At 37.2% G+C, this 11,786-nt stretch overlaps 1 protein-coding gene and 1 long non-coding RNA gene across 4 annotated transcripts in view; one reads left to right on the top strand and one right to left on the bottom strand.

Annotated features, from left to right (window-relative positions):
• LOC126925132 (uncharacterized) overlaps positions 1-11,717 on the top strand; it is a 68,896-nt gene extending 57,179 nt beyond the window's left edge. For all 3 annotated transcript variants that reach the window (XM_050740415.1, XM_050740414.1, XM_050740413.1), the window contains 2 exons: positions 4,407-5,939; positions 6,924-11,717. In XM_050740415.1, coding sequence (XP_050596372.1) covers positions 4,492-5,939; positions 6,924-7,257 — 1,782 coding nt within the window. In that variant the 5' untranslated portion in view covers positions 4,407-4,491 and the 3' untranslated portion in view covers positions 7,258-11,717. The remainder of the gene's footprint in view (positions 1-4,406; positions 5,940-6,923) is intronic.
• Positions 2,080-4,519, bottom strand: LOC126925181 (uncharacterized). The gene is made up of 2 exons (XR_007713825.1): positions 4,372-4,519; positions 2,080-2,791 (listed from the first exon to the last, which is right to left on the bottom strand). It is a non-coding gene; the product is annotated as an uncharacterized LOC126925181 (long non-coding RNA).
• Positions 11,718-11,786: the final 69 nt, after the last annotated feature.

The raw sequence follows: 11,786 nt of genomic DNA on the forward strand, positions 1-11,786 counted from the left end.
ATTATAATAGACTTATAATATAGTAGATTAAAAAATAAATTGAAAATAATTACAATAAATCATTGGGGATCAGTCTTATGATATAGGAATGAAATATAGTGACATACTAATAAATAGATAAAATGAAATTTAATTCTATAAAATATACAAACTTCTTCATTCGAATAAGAGAGGGTTTATGATTAATGTTTAACTTCTTAAAAATCAATATATCTTAATGGAGTCGATCAATTTAGCTTCTCATTTGAATATATAGTATTTAACTCGTTATAGAAGGTTAAAATCTCAATTATTCCTCCAAACTTTCCTCATCAAATCCAAGGGTCTCGTAATCTCTCTTTCTCTTTCGCTTCCTTTCTCTGCGAGAAACCAGAAATACGCAAGACGAAGAAATATACGACGATTAGGTGTTGGGTCGGTAAGATGCCCACGGAGGTATTCGAATAGGGAACTTGTATATTTACATTGGTGCATGTTGCGTGAAATATTTTGAAATTTCATTAACATCGTGACAAGACTCGACTATCGCGATCGTCAAAATCTATAAACAAGTCAAAAGATACTTGTCGCAAGTATATATTTAGTACATAACTAGCATACGACATGAATATCCACTTTGAGCATATAAGAGGCGTTAAAGATGGCCCCATTAAATATTCAGGCTTACAAAAGTAGCGAATAATCGGCTGTTTAAATACTTTTGTAATCTCTATGAAATATTATACTTGTGCTAAATATCAAATAATTTCTGCATACATTTTCAGATTCGTTTTGAACTCTATCGATATAATCATGATAACGAAGTCTCGTAATATCGTTAATGAGATTGTAAAGTGTAACACGTACTCGAATACATTCGTGTAACGTCTGTGCAAGTACACGCGTGATACGTCGTTTCCTTTACTCATTTTGTTTCATGAGAAAACTGCATTTGCACTTCCTGAGCCTCTGAATTAAAAGTTTCATTTCGACGACGTGCCTGTTAACACGTTGTCGAACAAAAGCGAGAGAGGTTCGCCAACTAAGCTCTGGAACTTAAGTTGGACAGCGTCGTGCTAGCTAGACGAAAGAGCATCGGCGTGTTCGCGAGCGGCTGGGCGATGGCCAGGTAGAGGGAGGTGCAAAAGGTGAAAAACACTTTGCCATCAGCATAACCGGTTCCACGTATTCCGAGCCTGCGCGTCTCACTGTTTCTCTGGCGTGGTTGGATAACAAGGATTCGACTAGCAGAGAGGGTCTCTTAACCGATCATAATCGACTTTTATCTGCTACCGGTTATGCTATCGTCGATAGCGCAGCTTTTACGATATGTCGAAATCGTAAAATCGACCAAATTAAAATTTACGTTTAATAATCGGTTTACATTTAAATCTTCAAGCTTCCGGTTAAGAGAGATTCGTAGAAATATCTAAAACAGTAGAAGCTGGGAATGTCGGATAGTGCGTGTAGAATATATCTTAAACTTGTGTTTCTGGTTCTTATAAAATATCGAATATATGTGATTTTGAAATTACAGTAAATTTTTATAGTAGCGTTCGTAATTGGCTCGTAAAATCGAATAAACGTCGAAGTTTACGTGTCTGTGTATAGTAACATTGCGTAATAAAAATTGATAAAAATCTGAAAAATAAACTTACGTAGCCTGCCCTCTAAGATTATAATCTCTGTCAGAATCCTGCGATTATTAAATGTCCTACAAACTTTCCATAAACTTTGAAAATCATCTAGGATAGGTATAACAACTTTAGTTTCGATTAGACATTAATTGAAAACGATGGAATGCTGCGTTTCGCAATCGATCAGATATTCAGCGTGTTCGCCGATGCTGTTAGTCTGTGAATCGACTTAACATTTCATTAGATTCTAGAGACTATTATGCGTAATGCGTATATCTTAGCTTTGCTTCATTCCTATTGGCAAGGTCGTCACGTGACTTAGCAAGGTCGTAAAATCGGTCATGTAATCGTTTCTTTCTTTGCGAGAATATTGCAAGATTTGCCGTTGCTACTGTTGTACGCAACTTATTAGCTATCAACGTTAATAATTTACCATCTGTGCATTCGAGTCACGAACCATTGGTTATTAGTCATGGTCTTTTATTTTATTCGATACACATCAAACGTACGATTTCACGGATAAACCCAACGTCTTCAATTTCATACGTATCTGCCTGGATCTCCAATCTTGCTGTCTTTTTAAATCTTTAGCAATTATTTTAATTGTCTCTAATTTTCTGGAATTTAACGCTCATCGCACCAAACGTTCATTACGTCAATATATTTATACAAAAGACGCATGATCGATTCTTAGCTTTACAATTCTCAATTCGCCTAAAATCTAAGTACTAAATTCTTAATTCTATGACCATTTTCTGTCTTAATTTTATGAAATATTACATTTAAATGTTTTACTTTTGCTACGACGGATGTTGCTATGATAAAATAAAACTTATAACTCAAGGTGTAATATCTTGTAAGTAATATCTCGAGGAATAAACTCAGAGTGAAAATAAAACTACAAATATATGTACAAAAATGCAGCAGTTGAAAGCCATCCCCTCCATTTCTCGCGGATTATTCACCACCTTTCGTAATTCGTATCACGCTCCGTCACTTACACCCGGTTTATAAATAAACAGACGAATAAAAGCTGTCTCCTCGGCCAGGCGTGAAAGCTACCGCAGTAAGTTCAGTATCGTTCTTGATACCTTGACACGGTCGACTCGTTCCAGATAAGCTTTCCACCATACCGTTTGTCTGCCAAGCTTGTTTTTCACTTTCCATATACACTACTGAAATTGAAAAACGATAAAATTGGACATAATTACCATTCCAAGCGCGAAAAGGTCAAGGATAATTTCGAAAACCAGAATCGTAATCGCTTGCAGTTCTATGTGTACGCTGTTTCACGAACACAGGGAGAAAATATAACAAGTAACATCCTTTATATTTTAAATGAATGAATTCGATGAACGATTGAAGTTAACAATTGCGAAAAAACCCGAGTTTACTATAAACGCAGTTAAAAAAGCAAACGTTAGGCACATATTTGTTTTAATTAGCAAATATTATCCTTTAGATATTTTACGTATTTCTGCACGCGCGTTGTATTTTTTAATTTTCCATGCGTATGCATTTAAATGCGTGAAAATCCGCGGTATATCAACGATGAATTAAAGAATTAAAGAATTCACGGTTTCAATTTGAAAACAAAATGGTTAGAAATTTCAGATGGAAATATATTTTAGATTTAGTGCAATGCCTATAGAATTTAGAATGCAAGATTTTGTTTCAAGGATAATTTCACAAGAGCAGGATCGTAATAACGTGGAATTCAACGAAGACCTCTAACTCTAACCTCCAAGTCATTTAGTTCATGGTAATATTGTTCTGGATGAGCGATCGCAAGTAATAAGCCAAGCTTAATGGTATACAGGAAAAGATTTTCCTCGATGGAAGAGGCAATTATGTCGAAGATCATAGTCTCAGATTATTGACGAGTAAAAACAACCGTAGGATAATCTCTTTTTGTTTCTTTCTTGTAACTCGACTTATAAGGAGGAAGAGTTTGATTACGATCCTCCAGTTTCGCCGGTTGCGTCAACTGTCGGGAAAACGCTTCCGGTTATTATCGACTTCCTCCCAAACGTTAGGCGAACCGACGCGACTCGTCCCAGGAGATACCATTATGCTTTCTGTACTCTCGATCTTCATATCCTTTGGAACATCCTGTATATTTAAGTTTCACTTTGCAAAGATAATAGTTTGCAAAATAGTTTGAACGAACCAACGAAATCATCGTCGCTAGAGCTATACGTTTCTTTCTTTTTCAATAAATATGATTCAGATATTGGGACCGAACGATCTAACAATTCCTACAAAGAGTTGAAAAAGTCTAAGATCATTGGAAATTAACACATCTTTCGGCGAATGATTTATTCAAATACTTCAATACTAATTTATCTCGTTTATTATACGTAGCAAGTGATATTACCGCCAAGACAGTCTTTTTAGCATATTAGAAATAACGAGTTTAAAAGGAGCTTAACAGTCATCCTGATAAAATATGAAACAATTATACAGAAGTAAATTTGCTCGGTAGAATTCCGCTTATATGAATTTGTCGGGGGACAAATAGCTTATATTAGTTCGTATAATAAGAATTCACCGATTCTCTGCGCTGCCTATGATCTTTCTTCCATACTAAGAACGTAGAATGCATAGTAGAAATTCAGGTTCAAATGAATAAAGTAGAAACTAAAATTTCATTGAAATAAATAGATAGAGAGGAGAAAGAGAGTTGTGTTTTACGTTATTGTATTATTATAATAATCATCATAATTATTATGGTATTTTATAGGTAAGAAAATACCTTCTTTTAATAACCATTGTTCAATTTGATTTCAGACGCAACACGATTGGACGTCCGCGTGAGTGGAGCCGGGGCCACAGAGCCAGCGTGTCCCAATCGATACGCAGCTAGTCGATCAGCATGAAGTGGCAGAACTGTGGCGGCGTAGGGTCCAGGTGCGTCAGGCGCGCTCTGTTGTTCGTGTTCGTCTGGGGCCTGGTGATGATCGCAGCGGTGCAATTCCGTCATGTGGAGAACAGCCTCAGAGAGACACCAACGGCCGAAGAGTCCGCTAACGACCTTCTCCTCGACGACATCTATCGTCGACGCGAGATAATGAAGAACCGTGGCTCTTCCAGTCTCGGTCTCTCCAGATATCTCTTGCAAAGATCCTCAGCAGACTCGAGTTTTTCAAATTCCGGTGGTTCCAGCCTCTTAACAACTTTGACCACCATATCCAACAATCCAACGAAAAATCCTTCAGATTTGGAGCCATTGTTGGATAAAAGACCAGCGAAAACAGAGGAGGAGTTGATCGAGGAAATAGAACAGAGGATACCTAGTCTGCCTTTAGCTTACTGGAACAAGAACAGCAAATATCCTGCTGGTCAGAGCAAGACTAAAGGCAATTATAGCTGTTCCAATCTGAAGTATCCCTCTATCTACGATATAGAGTTTAATAACGTTTACTGGCAAACGATGCGAACCGGCAACGGCACGTTTCAATTGTTTGGCGCTTATTACGATCGTAGAAAGTTGTCGAGAATAGGGCCAGCCGTTAGGATCGTTGGGATGATCGATAGAATCGAGCCTACTGTAAAGACTCACTGTCAATTTTGGTACGATGGAGAAAGAGATCCTATCATTGTCGAAACCCTGGAATATAAATATATCTGGTACCCTAAATGGGGTAACTACAAACAGGGAATCTATCAGCCGTACGTAATTGCCTGCAAGATCCCCCAGTCTCATTGGTCGAAGGGACCTCCGGCTTCAGTTTCTATGGTGGAAAAGAACTGCGACACTCCCAGCAATAATCTTAGAGTCATATACAATAAGCCAGAACGTAAAAAAGATTTTGCCGTCTGTGTGAAAGGTTTAGACTTCCTTCACGAGGATTTGTCTGTCAGACTGGTCGAATGGATCGAATTAATTAGCCTGTTAGGCGCAGACAAGATCTTCTTCTATCAGCTCCAGGTTCATCCTAACGTGACAAAGATTCTAGATCATTATCAGAAGTTAGGAATGGTCCACGTGACTCCGCTGACATTACCTGGTGGGCAACCTAACGTTCCTGCTTTTCAACACATGTATCTGACGAAGAAGACCAATCATAAGAGACAGAACGAACTGATTCCTTATAACGACTGTCTGTACAAGCATATGTACGAGTATGAATATATCGCTTTATTGGATGTGGACGAAGTGATCATGCCAGTGAAAGACGCTACATGGCAGGATTTGATGAAGAGGGTGCTGCAAAAAGCGTTAAAGATTAGAAACGAGACTAGGGCTTCGTATAACGTGAGGAACGTGTATTTCCTCGACGATTTGCTGCACTCGCACGGGTACTTTAAGGGCATGCCAAAGTGAGTATCACACGTATACTATTATAGTCAATATTTTATATTCCATATTATACACATTATATATAACTTATTTTCCTATTTTTTTTATTACATTCGACAAAATAGAACTTTTTCTTCCCTATCGACGTTTTATGATAGTTTGACTAGAGTAATCTGTTGAACAAAAGAAAGAGCGACGATTCGTTAATTAAGAAGAAAGTCGATGGATTAGGTTCGATGTTCATTGAGAAGATAACTATCATGGAAAATATTTTGATCAGAATATAAAGGAAATAAATCTTTCGACGATTATATCGATCATTGTAATTAGCCTTGCTGGAAATTATGTAAAATTGTGAAATTTAGCTTGAACGTGATATTAGATGGTAACGTATCGATAATAACGGTATTCTTCGTGTTGGGTAAATGATCGTTTAGTTTCGAAAGCCGAATAAATTGCACCCAAGATACTTTTACAATTTCTTCTGTGTCATTAAAGGTATTGGCAAATTTTAACGTAACTAACCAAGTATCGGGACCTCTCTTTAATAAAATAACTATAGTATCGACTACGATGTAGCAACCACTCGAACGCTGTCAGCCAATTCCGAACCGAAAAGAGGCAAAGCCAAGCGAAACGTAACGAAACCGTAAATAATGATCTAACGTACATTTCACGAATTTCCTTCTACTTAATCCCGCAAAGTAAAAAATTTAACAAGTTGAAAAGTCAAAGATCGAAGAGTTTAGGAATTCGAACGATCGACAAATTTGAAGTTTTAAGAGACCAAAAATTTGAAAATTTAGTATTCTTCCAAAATTCGGGAATTCCAAAGTTGGAGAATTAAAAGATTCGAACGTTTGAAAATTCGAAAATTTAAAGACGTACGAATCGGAATATCAGAAAGCGTAAAAATATGGAAATTTAAATATACAAAAATTTGAGAACCGAGCGACGCAACGTCTCCGTTAACGCTTTATTCAAAATTTCTCATATGTTCGCAGGTACATGCATATGTTGCAGCACGTCTATCGTTCGCAAAACTTCACGAAACCTAATCAGTACATCAAGTGCTTCCACAATCCGGAGAGGGTGGTGACCTTGCACAATCACTTTCCTCTGGCCTGTTTGGGCGCCGGTTGCACCAGTTACCCCATAGAGACCGAGGATGCTCAACTTCAGCATTACAGAGCCGATTGCGTGAAATCGTTGAAGAAGACTTGCGTCCAATATCGCGAAAACAGCGTGTTAGACACCACGATATGGCGATACAAGGACCAATTAATCGAAAGAGTCACCAGGACGTTGGAAACTCTTGGTTTCTTTGGACCGAGCTAGCGAGAATCAGGATTCCTGATTTTTTATTTCGCGTGCTATCGACGACGAAGCTTGAAACCGTTTAGAATCGTTTCCTCCGTTCGTCTCGTTTCTCCTTCGATCGATTTCCTTTAAAACGGTCCAACGTGCGATAAGTTTGCTACTCGAACGGTCGCTAGGAACACGTTTGCTTCGATCGACAAAGAATTTTTATCGATTCCGATGTTTAACTACAAAAATCTTTTTCTATGAAACTTTTCATTCGGATCGAATACTTGTCGCACTATGGTGGTTTGCTTGAAATATTTTTTAAAACCAAAGTAAGACGACACCTTGACGAACAGAACGTATCGATGCCTGAAATATTAACAAGTATCGTACGATATTCTAGTTTCGTGTTTTTATAAATACTTTAGACAAATTATTTCCTTAATAATTTAAAAGTCACTTATTCGTCCTTTATAAAGATATTACATATCTTCTTATCGTTATCGATTCTTCGAAATTTGAGAAAAACTCGATGCGCCGTAAGAAAAGAATCGGTGGTTATGACAACGAAGCGTCGTGATTCATCGACACGTTCGAGGAAGAAAAGGCTGTGTAAATCGGACAGAACGTACGGCGACGATTAGAATAATCTATAGAATAAGGATAAGGATAGCGTTAATGATTTTTCAATTTGTGCCACTGGACGAAATGTAAACTCGATTCGCGGAATCGTAGATTGGAAACGTAACTTCTTTGCTCAACGAGATAGCCACGAATTATTTGCTTCTCGATTAACTATGCTGTCACGCGTGTGATACGCTTTTTACGAAATCGAATATCGTCAAACGAACGCAATCGAAAGACTGGCAACTAATTACAGTTGCACTTGAAATTCGAACCGAGGGAAACCTGTTTCGTCGTGTAACGCGAAATCATTTATTTCTAATAATCGTATCATTCGATACGTCGAATTTTATCAACCAGAGAAATTCAAATTTTTAACAATTCGTGCAATGTATCGCGTATTCGAGTATTTGGAAATATTTGCATATTAAATCGAAACGAAAGAATTTGAATACTTTTCGAGCTTGAAAATTCCGAACCTTAAGAACACAGAGATTTTGGCTATTTTTTAACATCCGAATATTTGCAGAATTTATTAGAACGAATTAGTCGATTTCTTAAATTAGCGAACGCCAACCGAATTTTCGATTAGGCGAATGTTTCGAGTAATTTGAAAAGTCAAATAGTATTGGACTTACTGGAAAAATTCGAGAACCGAAGGCTGGTTATGCCGTATATTTCGAATTTGAAAGAGAAGAATAAAAAAAAAAAAAAAAAAATGAAAACTATAGATAGCAAGTGTCGAATATTTCCAAATTCGCAACTCGACAACGTAATCTGGATACGAAACGAGTTTAAATTTATTAATTTCAACGATGAAAATCGACGAAGCTTCGTTGTATTTTTAATCGTACCGTATTCTAGCCATTTATCGTTCCCTATCGAACGATTCTCTATCGAGCGCTCTTTGTGTCGATCGATTGAATTTACATAAATATATACAGACACACGAGGATAGAAATAGGTTAGACGTTAATGTATTTTATCGTAAAAACGGGTTAGAGAGAAAAAGGAAAGCGATGAATCGATAGATCGATAAAGGATGTCGTCTCGTTTCTTCTTGTCGGATCGATCGTGCGACAGGAAGATGCATTTACCTATAAGCGTCTGTTTAACCGAGTTGCACGATCGTGTTGTAGGTGAAAGAGATTATAGCGACACGATATAGTTGATTATATATTGATATTTATAGGTTTCAAGATTCGAAACGATAATTTCAATCGGACGAAGGGATATAAGAAAGCCGAAATTTTCAGCGTCAATTTAGAATCAAAGTATGAAGAGTAAAAGCGAATTGATTTCAAACGCCGCAAATTGAATAATTCGCTGTTTAATACAGATGCGAGCATAAAATATTCAGCGTGACTAATCTTGTCTAAAAATTAATTTTTCTACTTATACCTATATACCTATATAGTCCATTTTCGTTCACAATGTGTCGATCGTTCGTTTCCTTTTTTGACACTCGATAATATAGAAAAAATGACGTATGGTATAAAATGTGAAAAGCGGATTCTAGAAACATAGTTGACGTATCGCCTTAAGAATGACTTTTACAATTTGATATCTAATCTTGGCTACTATCTCCTTTCCGATCGATGAAGATAGATATCGGCGAATCAATGTTAAAGGTTTAGTTTATAATCGTACTATGTCTCTTCCACCGAGTCTATGTTGGTATTAATTAGATTATTATCTCGTGCGAAAACCAGGACCCGTAGTATCGGTTTTTCTTCGTCATTTTTTCCTCCTCTTTCTCCCGATTTGCTCGCGTGGTACGGAAATTCTCCGTAAAGACGAGTCGATTGTGATGTTCGTATGGAAGCGATAACGGGAAGAAAGCTGATTATGGGTATCGATCGGCGAGTGAAACGAACGGTACTCGATCGATTAAAACAACATCGATCGTTCATTCGGGGCCGTCGTTTTCGATTTATTGCTCGGCAATTCCACGGAATGCTTTACGCAGAATGTTTCGAAATAGAAGAGTAAACTAGAACAAAGAGACGGAACGGTAGAATTCTTATATTTTATTTATAAAAGATTTTCAACGAATCGAGTTGAAAAAATATATTTTTTGAAGGATAAATCGAAAAACGATATTTAGTTTGAAACATTTTGTACACAGAGCGTCGGATCGCTTGGAGAAAGGTTTGTTTTCGATGCCACGATAGCGGAGGATGGTCTCGGGTTCACGATCGATGCTGTAATTCGAGTTTACTGTAAACTAACGATCGTAACTCTGGTTGAATTGCGTTTCTTGCGCGTTTCGACCCAGACGTAACGAGAGCCCCTTGTCCCAGGGATGTACGAGCACGTTGAATTGCGAAAGACCAGATCGATCTTGAATTCTGTCACGTAAAGCGAAGACGACGCGAAATAAATCGTATCGCACGGTTTTCGAAACGTCGCGCGATGGCCCGCCATTTTTATGTCACGCTCAAGAGTCACTCGTCTTGGGCAACGACATTCGATGTTGAAAGAGAAGAAACGAAATTGAAACCTCGTTAAAACGGCTTCCCGGTAAATAGAATTTTGCCAATTTTCGATCAATGATATCGAAAGTACAGAAATTTTACAGCGGTAATTCGAAAATTTCAAATTTAAAAAGTCAAGCGTCTGCAAATTTAAAACATTAAAACTTGAAAATTTAATTAAATTGAAAATTTAAAAATTTTCAAATATTCAAATTTTCAAATTTTCAAATATTCGAAAATCACAAAATTCAAAAGTTCAAACATCGAATACTTGAAAACCCTAAACTTTAAACGTTCCAATAATGCAAAATTCGGTAACTTAAAGGTTCAGACAGTCGCTATTCAGAAATCTTCTTGATACTCGAGATCTGAAAAATTCGTTGGAATTAAATTAACGCTATCGTCGGGAAACGATGGTAATCGTGAATAGAAGTTCGATTATTGCACGCGATATCGCATCAGAGTGGTCGAAGAAAGAAGAAGGATACTTGTAACGTAAAAGATCATCGTTTTCCGAGTTTCACAAAGGAACGAAAGTACATCCCTGGAACGACCGAATGCTTTTTTCCTACGCGCGTTTTCTTCGTAACTCGAAGCGGCCCCCATGGGCACCTTTTCCTTTCCTTTTTGCATGGTGAACCTCGATCGCTTTCTACGCGACACGATTGTTTCCTTTCTTTTCTTTTTTTACGCTGTTAGGTGAGAGCGCGATTGACGTTGCACCATGAACTAACATATAGATTATTATTATTATTATTATTATTCCTATTATTATTATTATTATTATTATTATTATTATTAATATTATTATTATTATTATTATTATTATTATTATTATCATCATTATCATTACTACTACCACCACCATTACTATTACTATTACTATTACTACTGCTATTACTACTACTACTACTACTACTACTACTACTACTACTACCACTATCATTATTATTATCTTTATTATTATAACGTTCTCGTGTAGCGGATCTATTCATTGAAATCCTCTCCAATGAATACGTATACTTGTACACACGCAGTTACTAAGACACAGTAAGGAATTCATTTCTTTTTCATCGTTCAACGCGATCGTAACGATCAGACTGACGATAATATTCCTGTTTAAACGACTATTTACGCTCGGTTTCGCGGTATCTTCGAACATCTGGTAACTATTTCCGGCTTGTCCGGTGATTTGGATCGTTTCTGGTGGTCTAGTTGGTTTTTGGTCGACCCGGTGTTTTTAGAAAGGCGAAATCGAGCGTCAAAGTGCCTAAATTCGCGTTGGTCGCGAATAAAATGCGATCCACGGCTCAGTCTTGACGATCGATCTCTCGTTTTTTATGTAAATACACGGAAGAGTCGGTTGGGATAATAATAAACCATTACCAGATACACGTGCTTCTTTATCTTTTACGTCTTCTTTTCCGATAACCGATCGTCGAAAGATAATCGGATCGCCGA

This window comes from Bombus affinis, chromosome 15 (assembly GCF_024516045.1).
Source record: "Bombus affinis isolate iyBomAffi1 chromosome 15, iyBomAffi1.2, whole genome shotgun sequence".
In the NCBI taxonomy this organism is placed as follows: domain Eukaryota; kingdom Metazoa; phylum Arthropoda; class Insecta; order Hymenoptera; family Apidae; genus Bombus; species Bombus affinis.